A 15036-nucleotide genomic window follows, 5' to 3' on the forward strand; every position below is an offset into this window, starting at 1 on the left:
CATGATGCAACCTATGGTGTTTATTCTTAAAAAAATTAGAAAATAAAAATAAAATCAAAAAAGATAAATACCTATCATAAGCACTATAGAAGTTGCTAGGAGACAGGAAGAGGAGGGAGATAAAATATTTATACGTAACCATGTAGAAATTAAAAATACTAGTTAATTCCTAAACCCCAAATGTTAATCATGTAATTACCTTTTTTTGTTTTTTTGGGGTTCTGTTTTGATTTTACACTTTTAGAGACAGTGAAGAGCAGAGAGATAGACATTGAAGAATGCGTCCAGCAATTATTGAGCCCTAAAGTACAGTGTCAAATTTACATACCAAAATTTTCACTATGAATTAGATAATTCGTTTACTGCCCATCAGCTTTAAATTGTATAAATTTCTTCTTTTTTTCTTCCCCATTGACAAGTAAAATTTAATTTTCTTCGAAAATAATCATACCACTACAATAAATCTTATAATTAATTACAAATATTATGTATTTGTCATGGTATCATTTTCAGTTAAAAAAAAAAAAAGATGGCCAGACCTTTTTTAATGGCTCTACTTTGAAGATGATGAAAATTGAAAAGCTTCTTCCATTGCATAAGTTTTATGGAAGCAAAAGCAAAAGGAAATAGGGGCTATCAAATTTCAAACACAAGACTTGCGGTTACTAAAGCTCTATATCATTTTTGTTTCAAAAAGGTATAAGTAATAGAAAAGTTATAAGATTCAATAAATCTATATCAATCATATTATCTTATAATTTTTCATGTCAAAAACAATACTTTCTAGCAATCGGTGTTAAAAAGAGTGTTCTCTCTAACTATTTACTTATAAACTTATGTTAATTGGTTGAATGAACTTGTAACTATATAGAGTAATTAATTTCTAGATATATACAACTATAATGTAATATTTACCAAAATATAGGTAGAGAAGTGAGAACAAAACCCAAAGCAGAGCATGGGTGGTGAAGAGAAATTAACAAAACCAGCATATAGATAATATAACAAACTCTAATTTTATTGAATGCCAAATGATGAAAAAAGTAGGTGAATAGACACCAAATATATGATATAGATAGTACTAAAAAAGACCTTTCAAGTATAAGCTACATAAACATAGTTGCTAAGGAGTTAGCAAGCACCATATCATCTCCTCCCTCCCTTTATTCGTTTCTCCAAATTCCCTTTATTTCATGTCACACTGCTCCAAATAAGAAAAATAACAAAAAGAAGTCAAAATGTGTTCCCCAAAAAAAAAAAAAAAAAAGAAAAAAAATTAAAGGAAGAGAAACGAAGAAGAACAACTGGTTTTCTTAGAGATGGGAACATTGATCTGGAGCTTACAAGCAACTGCAAGATTAGAAGTTGCAGTTTCATTAATCTTTGTTAGATAAGAAGCAGCATCCTTGATACATAGCCAAGCTCCTTGTCTATCACTGGCAGTGGGAGTGTTCTTTAGGAGGTTGGAAACCCCAGTGCAACATTCTTGTGCGGGTGAGGTATGGAACTCAGGGTGCAAGGAACGAGTTCACCTCGGTGCATGGAATGGGTCGCCCGGTTCATCCATGAAAGCCACCATGCTAAACCCATAATTACCGCCATGAAAACACACTTCATGTTTAATTGTTTAAGTTAGCTAGTCGGGGTATTTCCTGCTTGTTGATGAGCTTGTGTTTTTTATTTTGTGGTTTGGAAGGAATGGATATTAAGATGTCTTTAGAGTTGCGAATATGAAATATGTCCAAAAATGGTGATGGGATTATTGTTACAAAAGGTTTTGGGTTTTTATCTTCAAAATTAATGCCATTCAGCTACCAGAAATGTTAAAGGGAATAACAGCTTTTGTATATATCCCTATCATGCCATTTCCTAATCGGTTTGATCCTCTTGTGATGGCCCTTGTTGTGCTTTGTTTGTACCAGGTAGATGATGTCAAAGGCGTTACAACTTTTTTGCCTTAAAGAATTGCAAGTGTGTGTTCATATATATATATATATAGTCCGTATATAGTGCGGACGATACTCATGCGGATATTGTTGACAGTTTTCATAGTATTGGTGACAATTTTTTAAAAAATCATCGTTAATATTATAAAAAATCATCACTAATACTACAGTTTTTATACGGACCGTCCACACCATAAAATTTCTATATATATAAGAAAATAACAATTAATATTACAAATAAATAAAATAATTTTTGACTGCAAATGGTTTTCTTATGTGTGTTTTGATTAATTTGAGTTGGACTAATCATGGATTAGTTCTTTTCTAGAATATTTTAAGGGCTGCAATATTAAAGTTGTGGGGGTGAACTAATATTAATTGATTAATTAATCTCTCCATTGACAGCTTTTGTTTGTATTTTTTTAATTTTGCAGCCTTGAAAACTCAGTTTTTATAAACTTTGAGATAAAAGTGATGTGTGAAATTAAATGAAAGTAAATGTAATAGTCATCATGGCCAGTGTACGTACTACGTATAATAACTCCAGATGGTCAGTTTTACCCCCAAAAAAAATTAAAAAAATAAAACGCCAGATAGTCAGCCCCAAAAAAACAAAATAATAATAATAATAATAATAATAATAACTCCAGGTAGTACAATTTGCTGACAAAAAACCTCCAGTACTCTTCCATTATTTATTGAACAGCAGGTATGGCAGAATTTATTTATTAGAATTCGAATCACAATTATTATTTAGAGCATTTAATGAGAACCACTACAATTATCAAAAATTTAGTAATTTAATTGGCTATTATAGCATAACTTCAATTTATTCATGTTTCCATACGGACTGTTCTTTTAAAAAACATATAGAGAGTTCGAATTCACCACCCTGAAGTCGAAAAGAAACAAATAAGGACAGAAAAATTACCAATAATAATAATAATAATAATAATAATAATGAAGAAAGAAAGAAAGAAAGAAAAACAAACTCTCAATTTAAATCTATTCCATGCCATTCTAATTTAGTAAACATGTCTTTATAATGCATATAGTATATAACATACAATATTTGTTAATCAAATTATTATTATTATTATTTTTGTATTCTTTGTTAATCAAATTGAACTAAACTTTTCACCATCTTAATCATATGAATTGAGAATGTGTGACATATCATATACAAAAGAAACATTTTTTCTTTAAATTGTATAATTTCATTAAAATTCATTATGATAAAAATCAATTTATACAAATGTTTGCATAAAGAGTTAATAATTTTATCACTGTACTATTTGTGAAAAGAATTGATTAAACCTAATTACATTACAAAGTTTATATTAAAAAGTTATTGAACTTAAAGTCCTATATAAATGTATAGTTTAAATTTTTTCAAAATTCATATATATATATATAGTTATATCCTTCTAAGTGTGAATTTTAGGGTACTGTAGATAATAATATGTCTATCTTTGAACCAAAAAAAAAGAAAAAAAATTGTTGAAATTGATTTACATCCCTATCCTTTTCAAGATAGATATGTAATTACGTGGCCCGAGAGAATATTGCTAATCAAGAAATAGGTCTCTTCACTTCAAAGGTGAATGGATAAGATTAAGTGCCTAAATATAAAATTAATTGTGTAATTAACTATTGTAAGATGAAGAAAAGTCAAAAGCTAAAACCAAAAAGATATTTCAGATACATTATGGTCCAACAAGTAAGTAAGGTCATTTCAGAGAGGCGAAAAAAAAAAAAAAAAAAAAAAAAAAGAACATGAGAATAATATGACCGAATACAAAGAAAGCTGTAATGATTATGCCAATTGACCGATCAATGAATCATGAGTCCCACCCAAGCCAAGGGAATAAGCATGAGCAAATAAGAAAGGGCCAAATTTTTTTTAATTTTTAATTTTTAATTTTTATGAATGAGTATTAATCACGAACAATCTGAGCAAATTTTCCTGAACCCTCTATGTGGTTCCCACTTATTTGTGAAAGAAAGGAGTTATGCTCGCATAAATATGTAAATTCCAGAATTTTATATGTCAAGTTTGATTAATGACCAACGTATATAATGAAATGTTTTACGCTTTGTTTGTTTGGTATATGAATAATAATTTCTCGAAAAATAAGAATAATTATTTATAAAAATAAAAAATTAGAAAAAATATAATAATTTTTATTTATATATTTGATAAAAATATTAATTTAAAATCAAAATTTAATCTTTATGAATTTTTTTTTTCAAAATTGTTCAAATTTGATCAAAATTAATTAAAAATTAAATTTTATATTTGTTTATATATTTTTAGTATGTGATTAATAAATATAAATTTAAATATGATAAGAATATTTAAAAATTTATCCAAATTAAAATTTAAAAAAATTAAATTATTATTTTTTAAATATAAATATATTTATTCCTATAGATATTGTCAAATTTAATCATTTATCAAATATAAAAAAAAATTAAATCTATGCAATAAATATTTTACTTTTATATTTATTTCATAAATTAAACATACTTTTAAAATTCTTCTAATAATAAAGATTAAAGCGCTTTTGATAATGCCATCAACTTTGTGTTTATCATTTTTATTTTTTTTATTGAAACCAAAAACAGATATGATTTGATACATTTCCCTATTTTATTTTATTCATTTATTTATTTTTAATTTTCAAAAGCCAATTTTGGCAAAATAACTCTCAGTTTTGAAGTTTCTTTTGAACTTCACAACACTCAATTTTGTTCTGTATGTTGTTTTATAGTGCTCTTCTCACTTTACATTTCATCATCATTGCTTAATTCCAAACTGGTTTACAATCCAATTCCAGTAATTTTAACATCTTCTTTTAAATTCAAGTGTTACCTTAATGCTTTCAATTCTGCTTACTTTTTTTTTTTTTTTTTAATCCTTTTTATTTATTTATTTATTTTTTTGTTTCAAGAGCTCGCTTACTCTTCCACTGTCTACTATTTATTTTATCATTTTGCTACCTAGCGAGAATATTGTTGGAATTCTTCACGTCCTTGTGGATTAAAAGTACCACCATTTGATTAAAACTCAAATTTAGAAATTTCTTCCTCAATCATATTTCTGAACCATGTTTTCAGAATGATGAAGAAAACCAAGTAACTAGAAAATACTTAATATACGAAGCTCTTATTTTATTAAAGACAAAATGATAGCAGAGAATACAGGGTGAACCGAGACTCAGAATATATGATGGTTCTCTCACAGGAGAACCAATACACTAATTGACTCTCAAGGTAGACATAGCCGCCGAGGAGATCATATAGCAACACACCCTCTTCTCCTCCCTTTATTCCTTTGCTCCATTAATTGCTCATCTTTCATTTCACACTGATCCAAAACCAAACCAGAATTCAATAAGATTATTAAAATAAAAAATAAAAAAAATAAAAGAAAGAAAGAAAGAAAAGCAAGCAATTCAAATGAAAAACTCTAAAAAAGCATAAAGTAACTAGCTTACTCTTTGCAATTGATGCTCTTGGAGATGGGAACACCGATTTTGACATTACAAGCAGTTGGGAGATTGGTGGCCGCAGCTTCATCAATCTTAGGTAGACGAGAAGCAGCGTCTTTGATACATTGGCAAGCTCCTTGCCTGTCAGCCACAGTTGGAGTGTTCTTTTGGATGTTGGAAACACCGGTGCAACATGCTTGTGTTGGTGTTCCACCATTAGTGAGGTATGGAACGCAAGGAGAGAGGTAGGATTCCACCTGAGGGCAAGGAATGGCTTGTCCCGGTTCAACCATGAAAGCAACCATGGCTAGAGCTACAAACACGGCTATGGCAACGTTCTTCATCTTCGATATCAGTTGGAGAATTTCAACTGCTTGCTGAGCTTCAGTTTCTGTATGAGGTTGTTTTGGTTATGGTGTGATGGAAAGGGTGGGACTGAGAGGGGCTTCTTATAGTTGGTAACAGGGGAAAATGTACAAAAATGGTGATGGATTATTCTTGTGAGCAGCGGTTACAAGGCTTCTGCTTCAAATGTCAGCCTGCTAACCATAAATAGAAAGTTTTAACAGAATTTGTACACCATCTCTATCTAAACCTTTTTCCTAAGTATGGTTTTGTGCTTGTTTCTAGTAGAAAAGCTTTCGGTTCTACAACATGACAATTTGATAAAGGAAAGTTTCTTGGCAATATGCTTTGGTTTCCGTGTTTTTCGAGAAGTTTGAGGTGCAATCGTAATATTTCTTTCTAATGTTAATTGTCCTTTAGAGGGTTCAAGTGATAAAGGTATGGGACAAACTGACCCTGTGAATAATGTATATGAATGTTTATGTTCCTTCACTTTGCTATTATATGTTTAGCATACCACAGAACCATATCAGTTTTGCAATAAGGCAGACTCTCGAAGCCAACAAATTTTAGATACAAGTTATAAACTGTTTATTGAAAAAGAATGTGATCATGGAGTGAAATTAGCGTAGAACAAATTAATAAAATATATGTTTTGCAAAGAAGTAAAATATAACATGTTAGTGAGTACGTATCCATAAAATTGAGAAAACAATTTGTTGTTTTTATGGACATGGTATTAAACATCAATGGTCAATTTCATCTGGATTGTCTCAAAAGGAATTTTCAAATTAAATTTGAATGGAAAAATAATACCCAAATTTTGATAAATTTAATTTGTCTTTGTGTATTTGGTAATGAATGCTCCTTTTATTTGATGTTTTATTTATTTATTTATTACTATTATTATTTTTTTATTCATTTGGTGGGATAAATAATTTTTAGATTTGGAAGCACTTTCGGCTTATGCTAAACATTGTTAGGCTGGCATGGCTTTTGAACTCAAAAGCTGATTCCGATAGTGTTTGAATCATTTTCAGGAAATGTTTTTAACCTACAGATCAAAGAAACACTTATAACCAAAATCAACCAAAAGTGACTTCCTCAATAAGCGCAAAAGCAGAAACCGTACCAACTTTTCGCAACTCAAGCTATTAAGCAAAAGATTTACTTTTGAGACATTGGCACTAGGCCATGAAACCTACACCACTTCTCTTTTTTTCCTTTTCTTTTTTTAATATTTATTTTTAACTCACAGATCGGTAGCAAGATATATTTTTATTAACCTATGCAACCACACCAGAAGGAGTTTGGGGGGGGGGGGGGGGGGGGGGGGGGGGGGGTGTGGGGGCTTTTATCATAATACCAAACCGTGTCATTCACATCACTATGAACAAGAAGACCTTTTACGACGTGAAGCTAACACAGCATTTTGAAATCAACTACTAAAGTCATCTGAAAAAATGAGCCTAACAAGCACTCACATAGAACAATTACCTAATATTATGTGAATAAGAATATTGATAATTACTTTTAATTTCAACCTGCTTGTTTCCCTTTCGCTTTGTTGGTTGTCTGCTATACAGTTGATGAAATTTATAGAAGAATGGTCAGCTTTTTAAAGCTTTCTTGAGAGATTCTTTCATGAAAAAATTCCAAGCTAACAATGCTGCCCCCACTGCAGGCTCCACCTGTTGTTGATTCAAGAAAACCAATATACAGAAGTTGTAATCAATACAATACACAAAATGATATCATACGTATAATACATGCATAGCTAGAGATAAATATGACCTTTAAAACAAACATTAGTGCTGAATGTGTGTGTTCACAAAACGTTTTTTGAAAAATAATCTGCCCTTAAAATTTTACTGGTCTATCCAATGGTACATGAATAATTCAACGTTATTGGAATCTACGGGAACTAAAATTACTTGTTAAAGCAACCTTTGTCAAATATCTTTGTTGAGCCGTGGGAAGGGTTACGCGTGTGAAACATTGTATTTTCTGTTTATACAGAATTTAACAGAATATTACAATTATTTTAAAGAAAAATGATGAAAATGCTAAATTTAAAAGAAGATTCTCCATTAAAAAATATTCAAACAACAAATCAAATGCTTTTTTGAAAATTTTTCAAAAACATTTCATGGAAAAGGATTAGATCCTTCATGGTCTTTGAGTGGGGAATAATCAATGTTCCCAATTAAAGTATTCTTGTTATGCCACCTATACCACTAGGTAACATTAAACCAAGTATCATCAAATATGCAGCTAAAGGTAGTTTAAAACATTCCTAGCTTTCTTTTTCTTCAGCTCATGTTGCCAACCATGCTAAATGAAATAGAATTTAAGTGTTAATACAAGCAGTTGCCACTAGAAATACAACATGGTCATTACTCGTTAATTAAGATAAATATTACTCCACCAAAATGAAATATGTTTACCTTAGGTCGGATTGCAAGTGCCCCAGGGTAGTCCTTGGAGATGCACTTTATTACTTCTTTACCAATATCCCACCTCCTATTTGCTTCAAGAACACCACCAACCATGACAAGGGGAAATTTACCATTTCCATCTGCAAAAAGAAAGAATCCATATAATGATCAAAATAAAGGCGTATTCAACACAAATTGTGGTACATTTGAAAGTATAAACTCCAGGGTAGAATTTTCTTTATTGCAATAAAACATTAGAACTTATTCAGATTCATGACACAAACAATAATGGAATCCAAGAGTGGGTAGGCAAAATATATAACCATTCTATATACACCATGTCTTTACATGGTTATGTTGTATGATCACTTAAAATGCACTTTCACCTTAATCCATCCATTCGTATTTGTTAGTTACAGGCAAAGGAAACAAAAAGCCATAAATATCATGACTTAAAACTCAATTTAATTGAATGAAGAGTGTGACAGCCCTGCACACATAATCTCAGAGAATTATACATGCACACTGAACTGCACCTACAAAACTATAGTACTTTTCATTTTTGTTTTTAGCAAGCATTTTATTTTCTTTTATTCAACATTTTGTTTATACTTTTTTGCAGAAAAAAACACTGTTTCTTAGCCATAAAAATTTGTAACAAATGCAACAAGGAAAGCTCAGCGTATTTTTCATGCTAGATGTATGCCACACCTTCACCACACAAGCCAAGTCTTTGAACAACAGCTTTCACACTTGAAGCCAACTCCAGGACTGAATCATACAAAATCCTGTTTGCAACCTCATCACCAGCCTCTGCACAAGATATGACGACTGGGACAAGTGCTGCAATGCGAGCCCAAGATGGATCAGCATAGGTCCACCTATACAAAAAGAAGTACAGACTCAGTAACCAAATATGACTGACTCAGTAACCAAGTATGACATCCATAAATCTCTTATCAAAGCTAACTCATCATGTAAATCATTGTTCAAAAGTACAGATCACCAGGCTCTCATATAAAGTTCCTCAAGAATATTCCTCAAAAACAAAAAACAACACAAACTCACTCTAGATAAAATCATATTTCAAATATCAAATGACAAAAAGACATGCAAATGTTAATATAAGGAAAATACATGGATTTCAATTCTCAGCAGACTTGGATAAATATAATACCAGATAAGGAGTACTTCCACTTTCAGGATGTGCTTTCATAAATACATTACATTCATGATATTAATCAGAAATATAATAAAATTAGAACAACAAGAAGCAGACTACTCTATCTAATCTCTTAATTATTATACAATTTTCAATCACATCTGCATTCCTTAACCAAGGACATCCAAGGGATTGATCAATGGAACAAACCTTGTCATTTATTCTCTCCAAAAACTGCATAAAGTTTGGCTGCAACTGTAAGATGCCAAACTGACAACTAGTAACTTCACCCACATAAGTGATGATGACAATATAAGTTTCAGATATATATACCCGATGAGTTCATCTGGAGAAGACAGGCCAAGCCTTTTTAAAATACTAGATGTAAGTAGCGTAAGTGGACCACGACCATCATAGGCCTTTATCACTGCAGTTAATGCCTGAGCTGCTATTCCATATCCACTGCAAGTAAGAAACATCCCTTCATTCAAAACATCCAGAAATAGGAAAAAATAATCTCAATCCCTGATAAGCAGATCAACAAAACTTTTATCATGAATGGTTTCATATAAAAACCCAAAAGGTCACGGAAAAAATCAATGCTTTGCGTGCTGAACCAGTAGGAATTCCTTTGAAATTAAACCAAAATGTTTTATTAGCCCCAAGAATTTCCATTAAAATATTTTTTTCAGCAAACAAAATAATATTATAATATTTTATGAGAATCCAGTCAGATTCTTTTCCATTCCATTTATGCATCTTTGTAAGATGATTCCACTCATCACAAATTTGCATCACCGAAATTTTTTTATGTTGCAAGAGTTGCTCGATATACTAGTAGCATACCAAGTAAATACAATCAACCTTAATTACATATTTTGGCATAATTAAGATATAATAAAAGCTAAAACGCAAGATTATAACCCAGTACCTTCCCCAGTCACCTAAGACAGGCCCTGCACCAGCAGCCCTTGCTTCTCTACCATCTTCTGTGAATCCATATGCAATAGTCCCTGTGCCAGCAATTAAAACACATCCGTGAAGCTTTCCCAAAGTCCCACTTGCTAGAGCTGCCACAGCATCATTTTGAACATATAGCCCTACGTGGCTGGGGAATATATCCCTGTTAATATCAAGGGAGAACATATATAACTAAATATTGACTATATATTGCTGAACAGAAAAAAGGTGGTCATGTACTTTTTTTCCATGCCATTATTGACTCTAAAACCACATTCACTGAACTAAAGAAGCAAACAAATTCAGAAGATGTTATAATACGAGCAAGGATACAATTATCTTGAAATTTCTAGTTTTCTATAACTAAGGTTTAGCAAGTGGTAAATTTTAACCCCTGCTTAACAGTCCATTTTGAGAGCTTCCTTATTTCCACTTGATGATAGCCAAAGCACAAAAACCACTTAATAAGACATTCTTGTACTTCCAACTTCATTGCATAACTTAGAAAGATCAAAGATCATTACAACACTTATTTCCATAAGCTTATAGACAACCTTGTCACCCTTGTGACACCTTCTTGTTTTATATTTTTTTATGTTACACGTCGTGTTCTTGATTTGACATTTGAATAACTTGGGGTTAAAAATTAAGCGACACGATCACAAGAAAAAATTCAAAAGACATCCAATCATGAACTTTGAACAATTGAGAAATACAAGTAAGATCAGTGCATTATCAATCTACAAGCATTAAAACTAATTTATAAATAGAATCATCCACCATATCAAGAATGCGTGTGAACAACTCTAGAAAGTAATAAAGAACGGACACATGTAATTTCTTTATCCAAAAGTCTCCTTATATTCGAGTAAAGTACCAAAAGAAGCAATTTGTCAAAAAAAAAAAAAAAAAAAATTGAAATTCAAGGAGAACACTTTACTTTTACATATTTGATTTTGAGAAGCCAATGTAAGTAGGTATCTTATTGAAAAAGATAAATACACACACACACACACATAGTAAGCATCAATATAAAAGCAAATATAGTACCTAAGCCAATTTAATATTCTCTGTTGATCCGTTGGATGGTTAACTCCAGATACAGCTAGACAAACAGCTCGAACTGCATATCGGTTTGAACCTGATTTTGAAAGCGCATCTGCCATAACTAGCTCCAATGTTTCCCTAGCAGCAGCTTCTACATTGAGAGGAAAAATGACACCATCATTTCAGAATTACTAACTTCACGTGCTTTTGAGTTTTGATAATTTTCCTAAAATATACTGCTGTAAGAAGAATAAATCACATCATCTTTCATTGAGGAAATTAATTTTTAAGAGAAAAAATTGAAAATACGAAAAAGATATCAACCGTTCAGATGCTAACTTAAAAGCACTAACATTTCAAAAGGTCTAAATGATCCAGATAGAAAATGTACCTGAAAGCTAGATTTATATCAAAGTTGCAAAGATTTTTAAGGGTATCCAAAGTCTTTTTACCCACCAACCAACAGACATAAATATCAAGGAAGACAATAGGTTCATCAAAAACGTAAAAATTAAAGATAACAAATCAATAATTCTGAAATTTCATGAAAATAACCACCCAAAAAAAAAAAAAAAATTCCAAGTAGGTGTCAGCTTTACAAAAGCAAACTATTAAGAAAAGAAACCAACTATATATATAACACCGCAATCACAAATAAGAAAAGAAACCCACTCTATATATAACACTGCAAACACTTAAATACCAACAAAAGATTACATAATTACAAGTAATTAAAACAATTTTCCAGTTTTCCTTCAGCGGTTTCTAGTGCATAGTTTCTTTGCTTATGATTTCCATTTTGCCCACAAAGAATGAAATAACCAAACGAATACTCAAACTAGCAAGAGGATGCCAAAAATTCGAACTTTGATTTAAAAAAAAAAAAAAAAAAAACAGAAAAAATTACCGCCGACGCTATTGTGGTTGGAACAACCGGCGACAGCACGAGCGAGAACCGGAGGGGGCTCGGGAAGAGGGTCGGAAAAGGGGATCATTGGCATGCAAATGCAGACGGTGGAGGTTGTTCCACCATCCAATCCCAAAATGACATCCCTGCTGCCTACGGCCACCACCGGCATTTCGTGCTCGAAATCCCAGATTTCGCCATTTCTGTACCTCTTCATCACTCTCTGTATCTAATTGGACGCCAAATCAGACTGAGAGAAGACTGTTTGCCAAAAAATGATATATCTATATATATATGTATTCCCACCAATCCGACAGCGTATCTACGTATTTTTGGTTCTTTTTTCTGTGTATCAGAAACCGAAAATTGATGGTGATGATTGAAATGGAAGAAGCCAATGAGAGAGAAAGAAAGAGTAACAGCTGAGGAGAGAGAGAGAGAGAGAGAGTCAGATACAGTATTTTTCTACGTTGAAAATGAAAAACGAAATCCACTTCACTGCGTTTCAGATTTTTTATTTATAATTTTCAAATATTATTTTTTTTAATTATTTTTGGGGGCAGCGAAACTATTTGGGATTCGTGACGGCTAATGGGCCAAATACTAAAGGTTGTATTTGGACTCTCTTCTTCTGAATTTTATGGATTATTTTTTTATTTTTTTATTTTTTTATTTTTGCCAAGATCATTGCAATGGTCTTTCCGATTTGATTTTTTTTTTAATTTATTTATTTTTATTTTTCCATAGTTATCAAACCCTATCTTTTATTTAAGTTCTTTGATTGGTGATTTTAAAAATATTTTTTATACATCGGCCTTAATATGGAACATAAGTAACCAAACTTAAAAAGAAAAAAAAAAAAAATCATGGACGAAACTTTCTACTACTGACGTCAATTTTCATTTTTCTTTTCTTTTATTGTGTGTATCAATTTAGGGAAACGTCATGTTTTAGTTGGTAAAAGCATTGAAATTTGCAATTAAACAATGTTCTGTATTTCTATCTTTGGAATTTGATTAAAAAGAAAGAAAGAAAGGATTATAATATATAAATATTTTTAGTTAAATACACGTTGCACTTTGAATACCATATTACTTGGCATAAATATTATTGAATTAGTAGTATGGAAAATTCTTACCTATAATTTAATTATAAGCTTTGTCCAAATTATAAAATAATTTTGTGGTTGAATATTATAAAAATTGGTTTAAACAGTTGAACTTGAAAAAATATATTCAGTCAAATATACGGTTTTTCTACTAATCATCCATCATCTGCTGTTTGATTTCGTGTAAATTTCTTGTATATATATCTATATATATATATATATATATACATATGTTATCAGCACATATCATACAATTATCAACTTCAAATTTAAAGGGTCTTCCATCCAATCCACCAAAAAAAAAAAAAAAAAAAAAACACAAAAACAAAAAACTTCAAATTTAATGGTCAAATTTGGTATGTATAATTGCACTTATTCGATTTCTATCTCAACCAATCATATGAGAGGCCGAACAGTATGGAGAATAAAGAAGGGCGAAACTTGTAAGTTGCTGGTTTTTAACCAACAAAACTATGTAAAATAGTAGAGACCAAAAGATTTGCAATTTGCTTCAATTGTTTAATGTTTTGTTGAAGAATTTGATACTGTCTGTACCACGATTTTCAGTTGCTGCTGCTGCTACTATTACTACTAACTCTTAGCTATTATATATTAGCATTTGAAATATATATTCTAGCTATTAGTTGGTACACCTAGATATCTTTACCTTTGATTCCCCCCCCAAAAAAAAAAAAAAAAGAAAAAGAAAAGAAGATATTTTTACCTATGAAGTTTTATACCTTGAAAATTTAAATACTAAATTAAAGTGAACCTACATGGAGTAGCAAGAGAAATCTTCCTTTAACAATTCTGGAATAATTAAAAAAAATATAAAATTTATATATATATATATATATATATGCAATGAAAGGATATGCTAGTTGCTCAAGATAGATGAATTTCATGAAAAAAACAAGTGGAGTATGGAAAAATATCATATCAAACTTTTGTCTGATTATTTAGTCTTTGATAAATGAATTTGATAAAAATCTAATATTATTATTTCTTTTCTATTCAATTTGTTTAACATGTTACTTGCAAACAAAAATTCCATAATCAGCAGTCTTTTTATTTTTATTTTTTTAATTCTTGGTTGTAAAATGAATAAAAATGATATAAAACAGAAAAAGAACAAACAAAGAATATCCCAAAACCCATAATTCATATGAGATTAAAAGTCGGAAAGAAAAAGATGAAATGAATGCATAAGGTAGCGGTAGAGGGCAAGCAGAGCAAGACAAATATAAGAAACGACAACCAAATGCTTAGGGCCTTCTTTACAATTCAATTCCAAATGTCAAAACATAATGCAATTCAAACTAATAAAATGACAAATGTCAAAACATAATGCAATTCAAACTAACAACATGATCAGGACATTTTTGTTTTATATAAACAAAAATTTGATAATAAAATAAAAGTATTTAAAATTCTCTCTTTTCTGTTGGGCAAGAATTTTACCGAGGATAAGAGTAATGCTGATACTATAAACACTAAGATTGTTTACCAATTAATGCTGTAATATATGAACAGTTGAAAAGCTAAATAAATTAAATATGGATAAGTAACTTTCAGCATCCAAATGTTGATAAACAAATTGATACCTTTAATATTATTTGTACACCTCAA

The 15036-nt window shown here is 30.6% G+C and overlaps 2 protein-coding genes across 3 annotated transcripts; both read right to left on the bottom strand.

The window, feature by feature from the left end:
* Window positions 1-5103: 5103 nt before the first annotated feature.
* On the bottom strand, window positions 5104-5869 carry LOC107416647 (non-specific lipid-transfer protein A). Its single transcript, XM_048471897.2, has 2 exons — window positions 5447-5869; window positions 5104-5316 (listed from the first exon to the last, which is right to left on the bottom strand). The coding sequence occupies exons 1-2, from the start codon at window positions 5782-5784 to the stop codon at window positions 5307-5309; spliced, it is 348 nt and encodes a 115-aa protein (XP_048327854.1). The 5' UTR covers window positions 5785-5869; the 3' UTR covers window positions 5104-5306.
* A 1306-nt stretch (window positions 5870-7175) lies between these two features.
* On the bottom strand, window positions 7176-12787 carry LOC107416657 (uncharacterized). Of its 2 annotated transcripts, none has more exons than XM_016025177.4 (7): window positions 12300-12785; window positions 11396-11543; window positions 10317-10508; window positions 9719-9847; window positions 8935-9104; window positions 8233-8363; window positions 7176-7476 (listed from the first exon to the last, which is right to left on the bottom strand). In XM_016025177.4, exons 1-7 carry the CDS (start codon window positions 12514-12516, stop codon window positions 7396-7398), a joined length of 1068 nt encoding a protein of 355 aa, XP_015880663.3. In that variant the 5' UTR covers window positions 12517-12785; the 3' UTR covers window positions 7176-7395. The 2 variants fall into 2 exon arrangements, with proteins under 2 accessions (XP_015880663.3, XP_060672859.1); XM_060816876.1 differs by lacking the exon at window positions 7176-7476 and adding an exon at window positions 7645-7792 and having other exon boundaries at window positions 12300-12787.
* Window positions 12788-15036: the final 2249 nt, after the last annotated feature.

Source organism: Ziziphus jujuba, chromosome 4, assembly GCF_031755915.1.
Source record: "Ziziphus jujuba cultivar Dongzao chromosome 4, ASM3175591v1".
Classification (NCBI taxonomy): Eukaryota; Viridiplantae; Streptophyta; class Magnoliopsida; order Rosales; family Rhamnaceae; genus Ziziphus; species Ziziphus jujuba.